At 38.3% G+C, this 21,371-nt stretch overlaps 2 protein-coding genes across 3 annotated transcripts in view; both read right to left on the reverse strand.

Annotated features, from left to right (window-relative positions):
* Positions 1-2,970: 2,970 nt before the first annotated feature.
* On the reverse strand, positions 2,971-5,377 carry rab1bb (RAB1B, member RAS oncogene family b). 2 transcript variants are annotated; one of them, XM_079804171.1, is made up of 7 exons: positions 5,108-5,377; positions 4,902-5,015; positions 4,361-4,433; positions 4,181-4,276; positions 4,000-4,095; positions 3,751-3,882; positions 2,971-3,650 (listed from the first exon to the last, which is right to left on the reverse strand). In XM_079804171.1, the coding sequence occupies exons 2-7, from the start codon at positions 4,913-4,915 to the stop codon at positions 3,456-3,458; spliced, it is 606 nt and encodes a 201-aa protein (XP_079660297.1). In that variant the 5' UTR covers positions 4,916-5,015; positions 5,108-5,377; the 3' UTR covers positions 2,971-3,455. The 2 variants fall into 2 exon arrangements, with proteins under 2 accessions (XP_079660297.1, XP_079660296.1); XM_079804170.1 differs by having other exon boundaries at positions 4,902-5,353.
* Positions 5,378-5,604: 227 nt separating this feature from the next.
* ehbp1l1b (EH domain binding protein 1-like 1b) overlaps positions 5,605-21,371 on the reverse strand; it is a 31,688-nt gene continuing 15,921 nt past the window's right edge. Inside the window, exons 13-30 of the mRNA XM_079805276.1 lie at positions 21,107-21,278; positions 19,871-20,593; positions 19,135-19,527; positions 18,415-18,819; positions 17,625-18,008; positions 16,570-17,316; positions 14,355-15,590; positions 13,888-14,128; positions 13,616-13,788; positions 12,585-12,633; positions 11,925-12,482; positions 11,775-11,844; positions 11,611-11,660; positions 9,833-9,953; positions 9,636-9,735; positions 9,480-9,553; positions 6,871-6,985; positions 5,605-6,773 (exon numbers count right to left, since the gene is read on the reverse strand). Of these exons, the coding sequence (XP_079661402.1) occupies positions 6,686-6,773; positions 6,871-6,985; positions 9,480-9,553; positions 9,636-9,735; positions 9,833-9,953; positions 11,611-11,660; positions 11,775-11,844; positions 11,925-12,482; positions 12,585-12,633; positions 13,616-13,788; positions 13,888-14,128; positions 14,355-15,590; positions 16,570-17,316; positions 17,625-18,008; positions 18,415-18,819; positions 19,135-19,527; positions 19,871-20,593; positions 21,107-21,278 (5,699 nt within the window). The 3' untranslated portion in view covers positions 5,605-6,685. The remainder of the gene's footprint in view (positions 6,774-6,870; positions 6,986-9,479; positions 9,554-9,635; positions 9,736-9,832; positions 9,954-11,610; positions 11,661-11,774; positions 11,845-11,924; positions 12,483-12,584; positions 12,634-13,615; positions 13,789-13,887; positions 14,129-14,354; positions 15,591-16,569; positions 17,317-17,624; positions 18,009-18,414; positions 18,820-19,134; positions 19,528-19,870; positions 20,594-21,106; positions 21,279-21,371) is intronic.

The raw sequence follows: 21,371 nt of genomic DNA on the forward strand, positions 1-21,371 counted from the left end.
TTCATTCATGTTTGGAAGAACTTGAGGGTGAGTAAATTACAGAATTTTCATTGTTGGGTGAACTATCCCTTTAAGTATTATGGCAAAATATTAACAGTAGCCTATCACCTTCTTGGAAGAACAAATTAAATGGCAAAACATGAACAGATTTGTATGTGTTAATTTAAGAGTGCAATACAGATATACAGGCTTGTTAATCTGAATGACAATGTATAATTAGCATTTAAAACGGACAAAAATCAAACAAATCAACAACAACTAAAAAGCATTCCTATAGAAAATTATGTTTCACACCAATTCTTTGGAATTCTTTGACCTCCCCAATTTTCTTTTTTCATCAAAAAATTGCCCTCTTAGATGAAGAGGTCTCTCTTTAAATGGCATTTTGCATTATTTTCTCACTGTGACAACTTTGGGCAATGCTTTTTTATATGATTCAGTAGAGCACTTGACTGGCAGAAGGCCCTCCCACATGAAGGGCAGATGTATGGCTTCGCTCCTGTATGAGTTCTCTCATGTTTTTTCATAGATCCTGACTGCGAGAAACTCTTTCCACAGTGTGAGCACTTGTAAGGTTTCTCTCCAGTGTGAAGTTTTTGGTGGTCTTTCAAGTGACTGGCTAAATTAAAGGCACTCCCACATTCAAAGCACACATGAGCTCTCACATTGGCATGCAATTTCTGGTGCTCTTTAAAATGGTCCATGCGGGAATAACTCTGTCCACAAATAGAGCACAAATAAGGCTTATCATTTGTATGGATTCTCAGGTGTCTTTTCAGGTGTGCAGCAAACATGAATTTTTTGCCGCACTGATCACAGTCGAACGCTCTTACTCCAGAGTGAGAGAGCTGGTGATCTCTGAGATTCCTTGGATCCGTGAAACTCTTGCCACAGAGATGGCATTCGAAAGGCTTCTCTCCGGTGTGAATCCTTATGTGAATCTTAAGGTTTCCTTTTTGTGTGAAGCTCCTTCCACACTGAGGGCAGGATAACTCCTTTTTGGCTCCTGTTTTGTTTTCAGTCAGTGAGCAACTGAAAGAGTTTTGCCTTGTTTTCAAATTATCCTTCTCCACTTTGCTCAGTTCTTCTCGAGTTTCAACCAGGTCTAAAATAAGCACACCATTTATCAATTGTCAAACAATTAAATGTGAAATGAAACTGTATAGAAGGCTTTCATGAGATATCTGCCATTCTCATATTATAAATACACAACGTCCACACACTGTTATAATCATTTGGAAGCATTTTATTTACCTTTTTTTGTGAGTTTTTTATGTCACAACAACCCTGCTTTTATTCAGATCTATGACCACCAGATCAGATGGGTTTGGTTTCTTAATGTTAGCAGTTTCGAAAATTCATAAATTGATACCAACCTTGTTCTTTAGTAGGCATTTCTTTAGTTTTCCTTCTGCGTGGTCCGGAATCTCTCGTGCACACACTTTCCATTCTTGTAGTAGCCTCGCGTTGCCAGACCTGAGCCTGTAGCCTAATGCTGCCTTCATGTGCTATCGGAATTATCGTAAATACGAGTTTCCTAGGTAAAAATTGCACATGAACGCCCTCTGATGTCGTGTTTACCACTGGGAAGTTCGGAAATAATTTTGATACCCCAATTCCCGAGATGGGCGTGTCATAAGCTTTAAACATGGTGGCGGGGAGAACTGGACTGCTGTGTCCAGTGCAGGACCAAAACAGCTTGGTCGTCTTGTCTTGACATTAACGTAGTACATATTTACATGTGAGTAATCATATGAAGTGTATTGTATGGTTGGTACACAGCGAAAATAGCCTGCATTTGACTGAAATTACAGAATCAGCAGAAAGCGGACTATGTGGAATGTTTATGGTTGTCGGTGCATGGAGACTACAAATGATGATGGTTTTAATAAGACTTTCCCAATAAATAGGCAATAATAACCTGGTGTCCACCATGATTCCTGTTCACTCCGACAACAAAGCACTTGAATGCAAGCTCGTAATCACGACTTCTAAAGTGGGAATTAGGACATTTCCGATAGCACGTGAAGGCAGCATAACTACTCTTCTGATTTGTATTTATGTAGAATGGTGGTACTGATAAATGTAGGGTACTTATTAGTGAATTGTCGTGGGAGTGTCTTGAATATGTGAATCGCGACTGCAAGGTGTGAATTGGACGTTTTTGTGTAAATCACTTTTCAGACCATTCTCACATAAAATATCACAATCAATTCAATGCGACCATTAAGTAGCCGAATGATCCAAAGTGTATTGTTGGGGCGGGGATCCTTCTGATTCAACACAGCAGTTTCAGTTTACTTTTAAATGTTTACAAAGTAGGTAGTACTCTTACCGAATACCATTTTTACTAAATAATAATTACAAAAATCAGTTTTCATTTACTCACCCCTTCAGAACATGTATGGCTTTGTTTGTTATGTACAAAACCTGATATTTTAGATGTTTTTTTTTTTTTTTACCATAGGCCTACAATTAGTCAGTAGCCTAGGTGCTACTTTTTGGGACTTGAGATGAAAATATTTTTATTTGAATTGTTTTACGTTCGACGAAAGAAAGTCATACCGGTTTGGAGCACCATGACTTTCCTTTTTGGGTATACTATTCATTTAAGATCCTTTTATAGAAGACAATTAAAGGGATAGTTCATCCAACAATAAAATTCTGTCATCATTTACTCACCCTCAAGTTGTTCCAAACTTGTATGAATTTCTTTCTTCTGCGGAACACAGAAGAAGATATTTGGAAGACTATGTTGAAGAACTAGTTGATGGACCCCATTGACTTCCATAGTAGGGAAAGAAAACACTACGGAAGTAATGGGGTCCATCAACTGTTTGGTTACTGACATTCTTTGAAATATCTTCAGAAGAAAGAAATTCATAGGTTTGGAACATCTTGAGGGTAAATGATACTCCCTTAAAGCAGTCACAGGCGCACACACACAAACAATAAAAGGAGAAACAAATTAATACACACAAAACAACATAGTTTAGTTTATTATCACAGAACCACAGCAAGACTCCACATGGGAATGTTGGAGAGTCACCGCTTTACCATGCTGATGTACAACGACCACTCAACCACTTGATCTTCTTCAAAACATGAACAAGAAAAGGCACCACTTTAGAGAGTTGCGAATCCAAGTTCATAGGTTATGAATATATTCATTTGATTGGATCAATTTGTGAATGTTATCAGCTATTGACACAGTGATCTGGACATTTTTAACCTTCATTTGAATCAGTGTGTGTCTGTGCTTTAATCTTATTTTCAAACACAACGAAAATGGGGGAAGAGCCACAAATGCTTCTTTGTTAAACGACAGTAATGATTTCTGACTTTATTGAGCACCATGTAGGAGAAAGTCTGTTATTAATATCCAAATTGGCCATCTCTACACAATACTCATCAATGTCCAGTCATGCTCATCAATCTCCCTGAGAAAATATGTTCTAACAGCATCCACCGCCTGACTGTTTCACCGGGGTGCTTTCGATTTTAAGATCAGGTTTCTCTGAACCCCCTGAAGTCCCTGGTCTCATGCGCTTCTTTATTTCCTCTGCCATGGTCATGAAGGCCTGCTCCACATTCGTGGCATTTTTGGCACTCGTCTCAAGGAAAGGGATGCCAAGAGAGTCAGCGAACTCCTTTGGAGAAAAGTGAATATATAAAGTGTTTAAAGGTAGAAATGACACATTTCACCTTTATCTAGTCTAAAGACAAAAATCATTGTATTGCCGTACCAACCTTGGCTGTAGTGTAGTCCACAACTTTTTTTGTAGTGAGGTCACACTTATTTCCTACAAGTAGTTTGTTGACATTTTCACTCGCATAGCGATCGATTTCCTTCAGCCACTGTTTCACGTTGTTGTACGATTCCTAAAAAGACACCAGCGTAAAAATGTGTGTAGTTTAGATTACATTTCAAACAATCTTTAAGAAATATCCATACATTTTGGAAGTATGGAGTTGCATTTTAAGAAAGGGGTCACAAACCTGATCTGTAACATCATATACAACAATGATCCCGTGAGCTCCTCTGTAGTAGCTGGATGTAATCGTGCGGAACCTCTCCTGCCCAGCGGTGTCCCACTGTAAACATGGGCGGGACTCAGTTTTTCTGTGGTTTCACATTAAATGACACACTTAATTTGAATTTTAAAGTCTTCAAACTCACTATCTGCAGTTTAATAGTTTTCCCATCCAACTCAATAGTTCGGATCTTGAAATCCACTCCGATCGTGCTGATGAAACTCTCTGTGTAGGTGTCGTCCTGGAAGAGAAGAGTCCTTTATAATTCAAGAACACAATGCCAGATATTGTTCATATCCAAAAATGTTGTTAAGAAAACACTTACTGCAAAACGCAAGAGAATGCAGGATTTTCCAACTCCAGAATCTCCAATCAGAAGAAGCTTGAATAAGTAGTCACTGGAGAAATATGAAAAAATAAATATAGTTTCAATACATATATATATATATATATATATATATATATATATATATATATATATATATATATATATATATATATATATATATATATATAGATATATATATATATATATATATATATAAAGTACATACTATTTATTATTTAATTATTATAGAAATTGATCAACAACTGCATAGAAAATTTGGTTGGCCCATCAACGAAAGGTTAAAAAAATTATTAGGCCATCATAAATGTTCATATATTAAGCTTGAATAAGTAGTCCCTGGAAAAATAAATATAGTTTAATACAGTTTATACATACACACATACCTATTTATTATTTAATTATTATAGAATTTGATCAACAACTGCGTAGGAAATTTGGTTGACCCGTCAACGAAAGGTTCAAAAAACGATTAGGCCACCATAAATGTTCATATATATGACAGGGAAAAACGACTTACTATTCAGGGTTCATGATGTGACAGCAAAGGGATTGTTATTGTTTGTCCAGCTGGTAGAAGCGCTCTGGGTCGCTTACTGTTCACCGGCTGACCGACTTCGAGCCAGTATTTAGCCTGGAATAGCAGCAACAAAAAGAGGATATTTGAGTTTGATAAGCCTTTGTGAAACGTTTCCAGATTTCCTTGCAAAATTAACCCAGTCTGACTTTTCGCCTCCTCTCTTCTCTCTGGTTTTTACAAGCCGCGCAGGTGCGGCAGTGACGGATGAGGATGAGCCGGTTTTCTTATCCGCTTTCGCCGCCTAGTGGTAGGATCCATTATGTAATGCTGTACTGGAGTTAGTCAAAATGTATGTAACAGAAACGTCAAGTTTGCTTGTTCTCTGTGCTTATAAAATATGTTGGTTTAGCAGATACGCTGATATGTCCAGTACACGCATCAAACGTCTGTCTTCGTGGTGTTTGCCCCTTAAATACAAACCGACTCGATGCTTAGGTGTTATAGGTGGTTTCCAAGGCGTTCAAAATGGGGTTGCTAGGGGTTTCTATGTGTAGTTGCTTTCTGTTCAAGTCTTAGGATGGTCTGTGATCCTGACAAAAGTAACAAGTGCATCGGAGACTCTAGCTGCAAAGGTAAAACGTTAGAGTTTGCTGTCGTCAAATGGTATTGTTGTAAAACGAAAACAAAAAAAACACCATGTTTTATCCAGAAATTCGATTTATACAACACTAATTCAAACAGCATCAAACTTTATTGAATAAAACACTCTAAATCTTAAAATAGGAATGAATAACACATTTAAATATCAAAAAGAGTACAGTCAGATAAAATACTTTTTGTATATCTATAAAACAATCCATAAATATTTTTCATTTTGTGTTATCTTTCAAGGTTTAAAACTGAAAAATACAGGCTTCGGTGTCTATATAAAAAGCCCCTTTTCAAAAGGTATTCAATCTCTAAAGGCACTGCAATGCAATAAAACTTTATGAATACATTCATTTGGAGACACATTGTCTGATAAACAATCAGAAAATACAATTTGCATTTAATACAAGACAACAGCCCAACAGAGACATTTTGGCATACCAGGAAACGACACACTTAAATAAATAATGTAAAAACAGCAAACTTTGGCGCAAGTCTCTTTGCCTGTTCTTAAAGACAGTCAAATTATCTTAATTTTAAAAGTAAAAATTGTGAGAAACATTACTTAAATATGAGTTCCAATAAAGCATAACAAAGGAGACAAATCCTGCTCACTTCTGTAGCTTGGAAGAATTATATTGGTTATTGAGCAATGTTTTGTTATCTTAAAAAAAAAAAATCCTGACGAAGGTCACACAACAGAAGTCTCAATAAATATTTTGCAATCTACAGCAGTGTGAATTTTCATCTTTCCTCACTTTTATCTCTTGTGTTCAGCTCACTGTCTGTTACCATTCATGTGTGTGAAGGGTGTTTGTTTATTGTCCAATAAAACAATAAAGACCTTTTCAGATTTAAAGTAATATTGCTGCTTATAATACCAAGCTCTTTACCAGTGCAACCTGGAAGAACCCTCAAATCGTTGTGCAAACTTTCAGGGAATAACTAGTATGATCCACACTGGACATGTTTTATATCCCAATGTTGTCACTGAGATCTTGAAGATGTTGTGAGGAAGGGCTTCACGTTTAAGCCAAACGTCTTTGAAATTTAAAACAAGGCACACTATTGTCCTGGTGTAGTCAAAGTCATCTAGATTGTCTCTGGCGCAGTGAGCCAGTTTTCATATGAATTCATTATTGAAGAACACACTTTTCCTTATTGCTGAATTTTCTACGTCTTGCATCCAGACCTTTCTGCAGTCTTTCATCCTCTTCCAAAGCTCTGCACATACAAAATACATTCAGTGCATGTGAAATGTAAAATCGCATCATTTTTACCATGCCAGTGCACCAAAACACACTAGTTTGACTAGACTCACCCTCTCTCTTTTGCATCCATGTCTCTGACCAGCTCGTCCCGCTTGTTGACCAGTGACACCAGCTCCTGCAGCAGTAACTGTTCTCTGTGCTGCTGGGCCTGAGTCTTCTGCCAATCTGATGGATGGAATACGTTGTTACTGTATATGTTGTCTCCAAGCTTAGACTTTACCATTATGTGTGATATGATGGTACAGTGATGAAATACTGACTGCTAAAGCTGCAGCCACAGAGGAAATAGTAAAAAAAAAAGTAAAGGTTTAACGTATTAATAGACCAATATATGGGCCAAGCTGAGGATAATGTTAACTCGGCAAAGTTGCATCACTGAATAAGAGACAAACCTTTGCAAATTGTCTTTATAAAGATTTTTTTTCTTGCAAGAAAAGAGTCAACAGTCGTACAGCCACCCTGAATGTCTGCAGAGCACTGCCTACCAGACAAAACAATTGAGTTCCCTTTATACCTTTTCCAAGGTCAGCATCTCTGCACTCCTTCTGTCATTTTCATTTAGGTGGCCAGTGACCCCGAAGGTCACTTTGCTGGTCCCATTGTCTTGCTGATTTTATCTCACAGTCATGCATAGCAAAACATTCTCTTATGTAAATGAACTCAGAAAGCCATGCATATGTTCTTTGATATATGGATAAATGTGAACAATAATTCTCATGCAGAATGAATTTTCTTCTACGATAAAATTTTCCCACCACAATAATTTTTCCATTTTGTTTGTGTGTTTTGTTTGACCTATTAACAGAGACCCCCTTTTTTAAGCATGGACATGAAAAATAAATGGTTGTAGTTCATGAATGCTTTGGAATACAGACTTAAGACACACAGCAGATTATTGCAAAAGTGAAAGTGTAAAAAACTTTTATAAGCTATTTTTTAAACTTTTTATATTTTATACAAAATATATATTTTACTAAATAATTTGGACTCTACAATTGCTAGAAAATCCAAGCCATATGTCTAACCAAGTTGTGTTCCAAATTTGAAGTTGATATCACAATAATTAAGCCTGCTAAAAGTAGCATTTCCATAGTAACACAATGTGCAATTTCAGTTTTTATAGGATGCATTTTAAGTGTTTAAGCTTTCAAATAGAGTAGCATATAGGCTGATTTTAGATAATTGAATAATTAAAGGGTTAGTTCACCCAAAAATAATGTCATTTATTCCTCACCCTCATGCCGTTCCACACCCGTAAGACCTACGTTCATCTTCAGAACACAAATGAAGATATTTTTTGTTGAAATCCGATGCCTCAGCGAGGCCTGCATAGCCAGTAATGACATTTCCTCTCTCAAGATCCATTAATGTACTAAAAACATATTTAAATCCGTTAATGTTTACAGTGGTTCATATTAATATTATAAAGCAATGAGAATATTTTTGGTGCACCAATAAAACTAAATAACGACTTATATAGTGATGGCCGATTACAAAACACTGCTTCATGAAGCTTCAGAGCGTTATGAATCAGTGTATCGAATCAGCGGCTCGGAGCGGCAAAATCACGTGATTTCAGCAGTTTGGCGGTTTGACATGTGATCCGAATCATGATTCGATCAGATTCATAATGCTCCAAAGCTTCATGAAGCAGTGTTTTGTAATCGGCAATCACTATATAAGTTGTTATTTAGTTTTTTTTTGGTGCCCCCAAAAAATTCTCATCACTTTATAATATTAATATTGAACCACTGTACTCACATGAACTGATTTAAATATGTTTTTAGTACATTAATGGATCTTGAGAGAGGACATTTCATTGCTGGCTATGCAGGCCTCACTGAGCCATCGGATTTCAACAAAAATATCTTAATTTCTTACAGGTGTGGAACGGGATGAGGGTGAGTAATATTTTACATTATTTTCATTTTTGGGTTAACTAACTACATGCTCATTTTCTCTATTTTTACATTTATCTTACATTTGCTGCCAGTTAATCTTTAAAAAACATACTACTGTATCATACTATACATCATAATGTTGTGATGCCTAAATAAATAAAAAAACTGATTGAAAATGACTGATTTCCTTTTTGTAATGCTTTATTTAAATTGATTGTAATACTTATATTTTATTCATCTATAATAGTATATAATTGTAATAGCAGCCATTTATTGATTATCAGCCATAAATAAAATATTAAGGATTGTTATTATTAGATAAATCTTATATATTAAAATAATCGGTAACACTTTATTTTGATGGTCCCTTTTGAACATTCTGTTGACTACAAGTACCTTTGCAACTACATGTCAACTAGCTCTCATTAGAGTATTAGTAGACTGTCTACTTAATATCTGCCAACTCTTTATTGTGATGGTCCTCCAACAGACATTCTACTGACTATAAGTAACTTTGCAACTACATGTCAACTTATTCTAACCCTAACCCTACCAGTCTACTAATACTCTACTAAACCGCTAATGAGAGTTAGTAGACATGTTGATGCAACATTACTTATAGTCAACAGAATATGTTAAAGGGACCATCAAAATAAAGTGAAACCAAATAATCAACATCAGCCAAAATTTGAGTGTATTGTAAAACTGTGACTGACCGGCGTTTCCATTAAATAACTCATATCAGTAACATGGCTTACCTTCAATAGCCATCATGGCTCTGAGCTCTCGGTTTAGCAGCTCAAACCTTCTTTCTAAATCCTGCTCTTCTTGCCTGCAAGGATAGCATCATGAATGTTTATCAGTGTGGACTGACTGTGTCACTTGTGAACGTGAGTAAGATTATAAGGACGTACAGCAGCTCCAGATGGTCTTGTCTCCTGATCAAAGCATTTTTCTTGTTGACCAGAGTGAACCACTCCTGAATCAGCTTCTCTTCTTCATCTTTATCACTTGCTGTTAAACAGATAACTGTGATGTATCATTCTGCATTTCAAGAGTTATCTTATAATCAGCTTTACTCTCTTTCTTTCTATGTGAGTGCTTTTCTTACCTGTCTCCATGAGCTTTCTGAGCCTTTTCTCCACGACAGCAGCTCTGCTGTCTATGTGCTTCTGTTCGGTTTCCAGGGCCTGGAGTTCACTCAACACATACTGATTGGTGTCCTGCAGACACTGGCCAGGAAGTACCACAGGGAGACATACATAACCCCAGACAAGAGAGTATAGCAGACAGATAGAGAAAAAGAACGTGAAAAGGGATGGAAATGGCGAGGAAGAGAGATGGATGGAGCCAGATACAGAGAAGACAAGACCAACATTCATAAGACAGCAACAAACAAGACAGACACAAAAAGAGAATGGAGAGGAAAGGACAGGCTTGATTTAACTGAAAGATTTGTTAAACAAGGAAATTAAATATGGGATGGTAAAAGCTTGTGAATCAGGGGCAGGATTCACAAAAAATAAATTTCTTCAGATGATTTCTAACAATGGATGCGACAGATGTAACAAAGGCAAATGGAACCCATTATAATCAGTGATGCTGTCTACACTGGATGTGGCGCGATGCAAGGTTTTTTACAGAAGTCCCGCTGATCGGTACAGATTACCACCATAAGCCGCGTTTCCATCGCAGGAACTTTCCCCAAGAACTAGGGACTTTGGGGTGGTACTCTGTGTTTACCAGGTTCTAAATGAAGTTACGGGTAAAAATATCCCCCTCAGAAAGTCCCTGCTCGCGAGGTACTACTTTTTCAAATTTCAGGAACTTTCGGGGATGGGACTTTGGTGCTGAACATGCTGATTGGTTGAGCTCAGGCAGCATTTTGATTGGTTGACTCCGCGCAGCATTTTATTTCAACCACCATTTTTAAAAGTCTATTGCGGTGAGTGCAGTAAGATATGTTTGCTTTCGACAGTGAGGTTCAGGCTTTATTAAGCTTATATGTGGAGGACGAAATCCAGCAGGAACTGGATTGTTGCACGCTAATTTGCCTAATCTTCACAGTACTTTAGACCGTGATGGAAAGACAGAAAGCAACAAGTCTGGGGGAAAAAAGTTCTTGGGACAAATTGTTGACCCAGTAATTTCATTAAACATCTTATCTTTGGGGATTTAAGATAAATTGAGGTTATCCTCAATTTATTACTGTAAGAGGTTATTTACAATGATTTTAAGAGCATTTTTAAGAACATTCTTTTCAGGAATTTAAATTCTTTTAAAAGTTTAAGAAAAAAAGAAGATGTTTTTGGAATGCAAAATATTCTTAACTTTATTTTTCAAGTTAGAAAATAAGAAGAAACAGCAATTACGAAGACTTTTATTTTTAAGAATGTTTTGTGAATCCAGCCCCAGAATTTGACTATTATGATGATTGTAAATTTAGACAGTAGGGCTGCACAATATTGATGAAAAATAAGATATGTAAAAAATTTGTTAAATAATGTGATATGCTATATGATAATGATATATATATATATAAACAACAACATTCATAATGACTTATCTTCTCAAGACTAGTTTGCTGAGATCGTCACACTATGATATCATTGTTGATGTTTGTGAGATGTCGTGTACCCAGTCTATTCTCTTCCATCTGCATCAACCTAAAACTTGTACACTTTTTGTAATACTCCAAAGTCATTTGAAGACTTTTACACTTGCGATATTTCAATAATTTAATTAATATACTGTGCAGCCCTATTAGAAATACATTTTCTAGGCATTTGACATGCAAATTTTATATTTCAAAATCACAAGCTTTGTGGTTATCCAAGAATTTTATAGGATGAAAACTGTAATTCTCTCAAATACTGAGGGTATACTGACCATTGTCTCATTATCTGGTGATTTAACATCTTGGTTTGCTTCGTGAGGTTCTGCAAACACACATTAAATGGTGAAAAGAGGTCAATTAGAGTGTGACATACCAAATCTTTCCAAATTCAATAACTGATTAGGAAGATGTTTAGGAAGGTGTTTAGGAAGGTTACCTGTTTCAGCACTTTCTCTGGCAGCTGTTGAGCCATTTGTTCCTTCAGCTGTTGGTTCAAGTTTATCTGACTGTCGGAGGATAGTAGAAAAAAACCCCTATTAAATCAAATTTTAAATTATAAATGCAATTAAAAGGGAAAAATCTTCACCTCCTTTGGCTGCTCCTTTGAATCAGGCTCGTCCATGGATTCACTCTTCAGCCTTGACCGCTGTTTCTTCACCAGATCTGCATCTCGTATGTGCCCGAACCCTGATCTGGAAGCAGCTGCGTGTGATCGTGGCGGGGCCACAGGTGTCTGCGCACCTTCCTGTGTCTCCTTACTGCCCTTCTCATCCACCTTTCCTGCACGTTTAGTCCGAGGTGGAGGAACAAGACCTCCATTGGTCTTAGCCACAGTGTCACTTCCCTCCTCTCCCATTGAGTCCTTGCTGTTATTGTCTCCTGACACAGATCCAGCCTGGAGCCTCTCAGCACAATATTTAGCTGCTGCATGTACATCCGGCCCCTGATTTGGCCCGGCCACTGCGTAGCTGGACTGACTGTTGTTCTGCTCAATCTGTAACACACTCAACTCCTGCCCAGTGAAGTGTGCACGGATTTGGCACAAGTACGTCATAACGATCAACCGATCTGGCACAGAGAGAAGCACCATGTCTGAGGGCTCCAGCAGACGTGAGACTCCCAGTGATGCAAAACCATCAAAAGCCTGAAAGAGAATAAAAAATAGGCAGCACAAATTATGAGGTTTATTTTGTGTTTATAGTTAAAAAATGTCTATGTGTGGGACTTCTGCATAAACCAAACTTACATTTTTGTTGTTTTGCTTAATGTTGTGAGGCTCTAATGCATCAAAGTCACTGGAAAACAACAACTAGGTCAGTACATAATAACAAATGCATTCAATCTGATATGTTTTAATGTGAACAGTGTTTATGCATTACTTTAGATGATTGGCTGAATTGTTAAATGGCAACAAAAAATACATAATAATGAATTAAAATAAAGCTATTGAAAAAATTCTTGAACCCTAGCAGTTAGTTTAGTTTTAACATCTTTTTTTTGGGAGATTCAATTATTTTATAATTAATTTCAATTAATTCTATAATTGTTGTCATATTATGAATAATGAGCTACGAATGTCGCTTATTAAAATTCTATATTACTTTGTCTAAATAAAATGTTTTAAAATAAAACACTAAAATCAATTATTTTAAATATTGCATGTTAATTTTGGCATCACACCATTATATTGTACAATATGAACAATGGATATTAATTCTGAATTTGCTAAAGATTACATTTTACAGTGTTATTCAAATATATATTTTTATGATTTTAAGTGAGTGTTATAAAAAGTTATCCAGAATAAAAATGTTATCCAGGGAGGGATAATGCCACACATGTATTGTGTGTGCGTTTGTTTGTCATAGGTGTGTGTGTGTGTGTGTGTGTGTCTTTAGCTCCACCCACTGCACTCCTCCAGGAGTTCGGCTGATTTCGGAAAGAGCCGGAATAGCTTATCTGTCTTTTATAAATCTAATAAAACTATAGACTTTTTTGAGATATGAAGGATGCAATGCTACTCAATAGGTACTCAAGATTAACATGAGATTGGCTGAAACTGTGTTACCCCCCCTCCCCCACACTTTAAGTAAAAAAAAGTGAAGAAATTAACATACAAAATTAGATATTAAATGTAAAGCTATGAACCGAAATGCTACAGATCCATTGTGCATGGCTACATTTTTTGGTAGAGTTTTTTAGGCTGTTGAATAAATTGAATCATACTTAGAAAGAATGAGTTTGTTTTGAGCTGGGTATGAAAGACATGAAACTCACACTATCTCAGGGTGGAAGTGATGTAAGATGGCACAGAACGCCAGGCCATTACGCCAAGAGGTGCTGAAGTTTGTGATTTTTACTCCCTTATAGTTCTTAGTGATCGCTTGACACCACTCCAGCAAGGACTGACTGGAGGTTACCAGACCAGGACTGGGCAGTGGACTGGCAAACTGTATAGTGATAAATGGAAAGACAACAACAAAAAAAGAGTAAGATTAGAAAAAACAAAACAACATTAACACATACTTTAAACAGCAAATGCCACTCACATCCCACCCAGGCACTGCTGAACCCTCTTTATTTGATTCATCCATTGTTTTTACTAATGTGAGATCCATGGGTGGTGGTATGATTTTCTTTTTACTGCGCATTGGGGGCACAACCACATGGGATGCGTCTACAGTGGTCTGGCCATTAACCTGCATCCTGCCTGGGCTCCTGGATGGTGCCGTGCTCCCATTAGCCTCTGGGGTTACATCAGAGCAATCCTTTTCTTGAGGATGACCAGGTCTGTCAAAAGGACAGGAAATATGACACGACATGAGTTTTTTGCCCTGTGCTACTATAAATACACAATTCCTCATCATTGTTTTTGCTTCACCTAGTTAAAGAGAAAATGAAATTGTTGAGGTGAATGAAAAGACATGCAAATATTAATATACAGTACACAGTGTTCAACAACACAATATGGTTAAATAAGGCTGAATTTTAGTGTTCACGCGTCATTCAGACTTACAATTTATCAGGCACTGGAGATGGTGGTCTATCCTGCTCTACTCGAGCCTCTTCACTTCTATCAATACTTAAATCTGGTTGTTCCTTGTTCTTAGTTTCAGCTTCTGTTTCTGCGTTTTCTGTCTGGTTTGTGGGCTTAACAGCTGGTGTATCTTGGCACTCCCTTTCAGCTGCCATACATTCCAGCTGGACATTTTGCTCTTGCTTGTTCAACTGAATATTATCATCTAAAACAGCATTTCTAATATTGGCTTCTCTATCATCTAACTTACAATTCTCCAGTGGCACAGAGGAAGTCTGAGACTGACTGATGTCAATCTTCTCATCTATCTCCTCTAGAGAAATCACTGACAGTTGAGGTCCAGTAGTAGTTGTGATCTCAGTCTGATCTAAATTTGGCTGTATCTCATCCATGGGCGGTTTCATGCTAGTCTTGAGTTGCAGGGGAGGAGTTGGAGGAAGTTCGAAATCAGACTGGCAGGGGATCAATCGTTTCTTAGTGCGTGGAGCAGGAGCTGGAGTCTGTGTCGTCTCCTCTTCTGCCATTTGACGAATCTTTGCTAACAGAACGTTCTCCTCCGAGAGGTCTTCATCCTTTAGATCGGAGCTTTCTGTACCTTGTGTTGGCTCATGTTTTCTTTCGAGTTTAGGAGAGGGAAATGGCCACGGGACCACAGAGCTCCTCGGAGAAATGTCCTGCCCAGAAACAACATTCTCATCAACGTTTATATCTGTTGGTCTCACTGTGGCTGCAACAAAAATGCTATCTGATTCCTTGGTGATGACTGGGCTGCTCTCTTTTTCCATCTCAACTTTTGAAGTGCTTTGAATGTCGCCCTCTAGTGGTGAAACGTTATTCCCACTCATCTCTTTTGCAACATCATCACACATATCAACAGTCTCTACAGTTGTCGCCTCTGTAGTTACATGTGAAGGAGTGGTTCCTTTTTCATCGTATTGTGGAACCACATGTCTGTTAGCTGCCGCAACGCTATTGTCTTGATTGATGGCATCAGGGCCAACTTCCTGTAAAGGCACTGGGGGTGGTGACTGCATACTCTCATCTTGACAGGGAGGGATAACTTTGCTAACAGGTTGGGAAATAGTTTCCGTTAGTGTAGTGTCTTTTAATATAGACAAAGATTCTGATGGAAAGGCATTCTGAGGTGCTTCTAGTGTTTGTACGGACGTGAAATCTCTTGGTTGTGGTATTGGCTGAATTGAGGATTCCTCTGGTCTGTGAGAAATGGGACACCAGAACAAAATATCAAAATGTTGCACCTTACCAATTTGGTTATTATAGCGTGCAAAGGTTTTTCAGTAAAAATGCAATTAAGTGAAAATGGCACAATCATTTCCAGCAAGGGGCTGCAAACAGCAGCGTTAGCCCATAGTCGCCATAGTTTTATGCTAACAATTGTTGCAAGCTTGCAGCAGCAGTTGCAAAATAGACAAACAAGCTGCAAAATTGCTGTTTAGTCATTTTTGATAAACCACAGAGAGCCCAAAATCAAAGCCTGCACTATTAAAAAAGGAACCAACACAATATGTTTCATGCTCATAATATATAGACTACCACTCAAATGTTTGGGGTCGGTAGGATTTAAAAAAATAAATAAATCTCTTATTCTCACCAAGGCTGCATTTATTTGATCAAAAATTCAGTAAAGAAAATATTTTGAAATAGTATTACAATTTGAAAGCTGAATTGTCAGAAGTCATTACTCCAGTCTTCAGTGTCACATGTTCCTTTAAAATGAATTCTAACATGCTGATTTGGTGCATTTCTTATTCTTTATCAATGTTAAAAACAGTTGTGCTGATTAATAATTTTTATGGAAAACTTTGTTTAATTTTTTCAGGATAAATAGCATTTATTTGAAACAGAAACCTTTTGTAATATAATAAATGTCTTTACTGTCACTTTTGATCAATTGTATGCGTCCTTGCAGAATTAAGTATTAAAGTATATTTTGACCCAAAGTTTTTATTGGTAGTGCATCCCAACCCATCTCTTACAAGACATACGACACAGGACAAATTAAATGCACTGCTCTACGTCACACACAGACACCACCAGCCCTTGTCACAGACAAATACGAATAAAGACTAGAGCGGTTGACTGTCAGCCAGACGGAACATTGCCAAAACCGTGCTGATCATATAAGGAGGGTCATAAAAATGAGAGGCAGTGCAGGCAGAGGTCATGCACTTACCCTCCATCCATATATAGGTCAGCAGACCACACTGTCCCTAAGTCTTCCTGACCCAGTTCAAATTCCAGCTCCTCCTGTGAACCCTGCGACTCCGCCATAGGCCTTAAATCTGCTGCCGTTGTCTTGCCAGGAGTCATCTTGCCAAGCAAAAGTTCTCCATGTCCATTTCTTTTTGGGCTTTTGTGTATTTTTATTTCCTCAAAGTCTACCACCGTCACCGGACGATCTGTTTCCACAGCACTGATGTTTTGCACCTCTTTCTTAGCAGGTATGTCTTCTTTTGTGGTTTCCAGAGGCAAGCATGGCTCTTTGTTTATCTCTTCATTTGATATCATACTCTCAGACTTTAATTCCATCTTCATGCTTTTGTCATTTCTTTTTGGTGTCAGTATTTGGGTTTGCTCAGTTGCCGTTTTCTGTTTAGAAGGACTTCCTTCATCCTGGGCTTTGAAATTCATGGATCCGCTTTGAGTTTCTCTGGCAGCCTGTTTCAAGCACTCCACCAAGCTCATAGCCACCGGCTCAGCGGTCTGAATATCCATCTGTAACTCGCTAGACAGTAACAAATCCTTGATTAGGTGTTCCTGAGGCTCATCATCAGTTGGATGCTCAATTCTGGTGTCACAGAAGGCCTCGGGAGGGAGAATTTCAACCACAGATCCATCTTGATTGTCCAAGGTCGTGTCATCTTGAACATCTGTTTCTGCTGCACTTGGCTGCTGCAGTATAGATGTCATGGTCTCATAACTAAAGGATGAGGACATTTACATGACATAATTACATTACACCATGACAAAACAAATGGTTTCCATTCACAAAAGGTCCATTTTTGATTTAGCCTTGAAGATCACCAGCCAGTATTTAATCAATCAAACAAGCAAACTATGCTTCTCATCACTGCAGGACACCCTAACTGTGGATGCAAAAGCTTCCTTGCAAATGCAAAATCACACCTAATAACAACCTTTCACTTTTTCTTGGAAACAAAATTATAGCCATGCAGATGCCGAGGCCACAGTAGCTCTGAGCCAGCCTCAGAATTGTCCCACACTTACCCTTTGTACAGAACACCGAAAATCCCCCGTATGAAGCCTACAGACACCTCTTCCTGATCAGAAACAGAGTCATGTTCCTGTATGCAGGTGTCCATGGTCCTATCTGTTCCTTCATCAAGCTCAAGGCTACGTTCGCTCCCTGAACAGACACCTACAGTCTTCAGATCTTCTTTAGGTTCAGCTTGAGCTGTCCAAATTCTCCCACTGCCAGTTTGCAGCATCTTCTTATCATCTGAATCCTCCACTTCAGTGGTCTTCTCTTTCTTTTCTTCTCTCTGGCTGTCTCTGATAGCATCTTTATTCAGTTTGTGGTGGAAAGGGGACAAAGCGAAGGAATCCTTTTGCTCCTCTGGTTTGGTTTCTGATGTTTCCTGTCCACATTGGCTGCCATGGACCAAAAAGTGACAAGAATATCCTTTGAGTATCAATAGTCTCTCGCTAACATCTCAACTCCCAGCAAGTAAAACAAATGCTTTACTTTAAGAGATGCGTTTAAAACACAGGCAGAATAAATAAATAAATTGTCAATGTTGTTAATATAATGTCAATATGCATTACCGCTCAAAAGTCTGAGGTCTGGGGTAATTTTACAAAAACTACAGTAAAAACTGTAATATTGTGAAATATTACAGTGAATATTTTGATTATTCAATGCATCTATGTGAAATAAAAGTATCAACTGTTTTAAAACAAAAAAAATCTTTCTGACCCCAAACTATGCAAGCCCAGATAGTTTGCAGTCCACACAAAACTCCATGCAGTGAGGTTAACTATAACCTCAAGCACTTACCCCCTATCCAGGACCTCTTTTTCTGGTATCGACTTGCCCATGCTATCAACCTCATCACCTTTTTCTTTTGTTTTCTCCTCTACTGTGGCCCACAACACACTCTCTGCTTCAAACGTGACCTCTTTCTTTAAAATATTTCCGTCAGACTCGGTATCCAGACACAGGTTGGGCATCAGAGGGCAAAGTTCCTCCAGATGCAGTGATGTCCTGTTTTCCTTTTCAGCCACCGCAGGGGAGATCACAGGAAGTGAAGGCTTCATACGGATCTGTATACTGACTTTAACAGCTTCTTTTCTCTCCTCCTTAACAGTCTTAGGTGGTTGTGCTTTTAGGACATTGGAGGGCTGCTGGGACACTGGTTCAGTTAAAACGAGATCCTCGATTTGGTTTACAGCTTGTTCTTCACTGTGAGGTAAGGAATAGGGTTTATGACACATTTTACCTACCTTGTTTTGATCAAACATGCATTAATGACCCTTTATCCATTCATTTGCCTGCTATAACACTCTAACACCAATATCAGAACGTTTATATCTGAATCATCGAAGTATGGCTTGCCGAAACTCACTCTCTTATGGACACATGAGAGTGCACAAAAGCCGCAAAGACCATTTTAACACCCTTAATTTTATGAGATGTGTGACAAAACTCAAGCATGCAAGCACTCGGCCATGGCTGAACATTAGAGACCATGTTGGGCACTGTCAAAATGTCTCTTACCCTCCATTTAAAGATTTTTTTGAGGACACTTCGGCTTTATTTTCTTCTTTTGGCATCTTGTGAGGTGTTTTGTGCTTGTTTATTTCCTCATCTCTTGCTTCATCCTCCTGATCTTTTACTTTTTCTTCCAGAGAACACCAGACTGGCATTTCTGTTTGGGTGAATGAAAGTGAATGGACCTCCATGCTCTTGTCTGACTCCTTCACAATCAGCTCTGGTTCAGCTGGTTTACTGACTGCTGGAGTTTCTTCTGAGATGCATTTAAGGACTTTGGGCTCCAGGGATTGGGGATGAATGGGAGGAAGCTCTTTGGACAGAGCTGATATCTGGGGGGCAGCTGCTTTGAGGCTAACGCTAGGCCTGTCGGCTGGAGTGAAGGCCATTTCATTTTGACTGAGAGAATAACAGGGAACAGAAGGGTGAGACAGGAAGAAAATTGTTACAGATTTAGTAAAGAGTTTAGGAAATTAAGTAGAATATACATTTCTGGAGAATTGATGTGGATGATGTAATTCTACAGAAGTGTCATTTTGTGGTTGGGGAAGAAGATATTGTTCATACTGAGGTCAGTTAGTATATTTAAAATGTGTTATCTATAAAACAGAGTTTTATGTGCCTAGCTATTCAAATTAATAATTAAAAGACAGATATGGGTTTATTGAAACAGGAAGTAGCAAAAAAAAAGAAGAAAGTTCAAGTTTGGAGTGTAATAGTACCATGCGAGCAACACACTCACCTTTCCTCAATAGTTAAAATCTTGTCCAGATGATCCTTATGGGACTGTTGCTCTCTCAAATTACTGTCGACCTTAGATGCAAGGACTTCTTCCACCCACACTTTACTTTTTTCCCTGGGAAGATCCGTAGGTTCTTTCTGTGGAGGTGATGAGCTGGATAAAACTTTGCAGATATTTTGTTCTGTTGGGGTAACCACAGTTGAGGCAAATTTCTTGATTATCTTGTCCTCGTCTGACTTGTTAAGGTCGGCACAAAGCAGAGCACCCTTTGCATTCTGCTCCTTCGGTTCCTCTTTTGGAGGAACTTCCCCTTCTGATTCAATTATTGTGTTTTCTGCTTGCTTTAGTGAGTCATCATGGGTTGTTGAAAAGGTTTGAACCAGACTGGACTGCATTGGCTGTTCAGTGTCAATTTTGAGTGTTTTTTTCTCAAAGCGTCTACTAACAGTAACATCTTTAATGGGTTGAGAAGTCATGATCACCTTATCAAAATCGGCCATTTTAAAATCCGGCTCTTCCTCAGCCAAAGGTGGTTTCTCTGCAATAAAAACGTGTCGATTTTTCTCTGTAAGAGTGGAAACCGCTGATGAGTGAGGTATTGTTTCTGGAGCAGAGAATGGGTGTGGAGGAGGGACAGTCCCAATGTCCAATTCCTCAGATCTGGAAGCTTCCACAGGCCGTACTCCAGATGTGTCTAAAGATGACTTGCCAACAGGCCCAGGACTGGGGGACAAAGATACTTGGTGTCAAAGGTGGGGAAATATGGGGTGAGAGGCCACAAAGCATGGTGGTGTTTGGTAAGATTAGATGCAGCTTTTTCTTAGTCAGCACTTTGTGTGGCAGCAGTGTTAGTGGCGAAGAAACAGGACAAACGAGATAGATGCAGGATTGGAGTGGTGAGGGAAAGTAATGGAGAGTTTAAACATTTGCACAGCTGGTGTAGGCAAATGTCACGGTCTGTTTATGATAGGCCCATCACAAGGTCATGCATTTCCTCTATTGTTATTAAGGAACAGTTTTTCTCATTTAAAGAGTTAAATCTTATTTTTCATATTTGTGACAATATGAATGCACATTCATGCAGAAACACATTATACATGCTGAATACACCTATGCCAATCAGACTGTGTCTGCAAAGCTGATATTATATTCGTCTTCACTGAATTCTATAGTTAAAATGTATGTTAGTGAATTATACTTGATGCCAGAGCAAAAAAAAAAAGTTTAAGTGCCCACCTTTTTACAGCTGTGGCAGCTCTGAGCTCTTTTCTTTCAGTGTTGCTGGTTTCTGGTTGACGGAGGGAGGAAGGAGATTGTTGATTCGCAATGCTAATGCTGCAGACAGTCCGAGAGGAGTGATGCTGCTCTTGTTTGGGCTCGGAGGGCTTCAGTTCTTCAGCGAGTAAATCTGTGGAACATAACAGCAAATTGAATTAGAATAATTATTAAAATAAATAAAAGCTAATCAATCTATTTAGGGTTCAATCATTTTCAGGCCATT

This window comes from Gobio gobio (assembly GCF_949357685.1).
Source record: "Gobio gobio genome assembly, chromosome: 22".
In the NCBI taxonomy this organism is placed as follows: domain Eukaryota; kingdom Metazoa; phylum Chordata; class Actinopteri; order Cypriniformes; family Gobionidae; genus Gobio; species Gobio gobio.

Excerpts from the sequence above, each read along its gene's own strand:
- rab1bb (XM_079804171.1), bottom strand. Across the intron at positions 4,277-4,360 it reads GCATTCTCTTGCGTTTTGCA|GACGACACCTACACAGAGAG; the intron begins GTAAGTGTTTTC and ends CTTCTCTTCCAG. Across the intron at positions 3,651-3,750 it reads TGGACTACACTACAGCCAAG|GAGTTCGCTGACTCTCTTGG; the intron begins GTTGGTACGGCA and ends TTTTCTCCAAAG.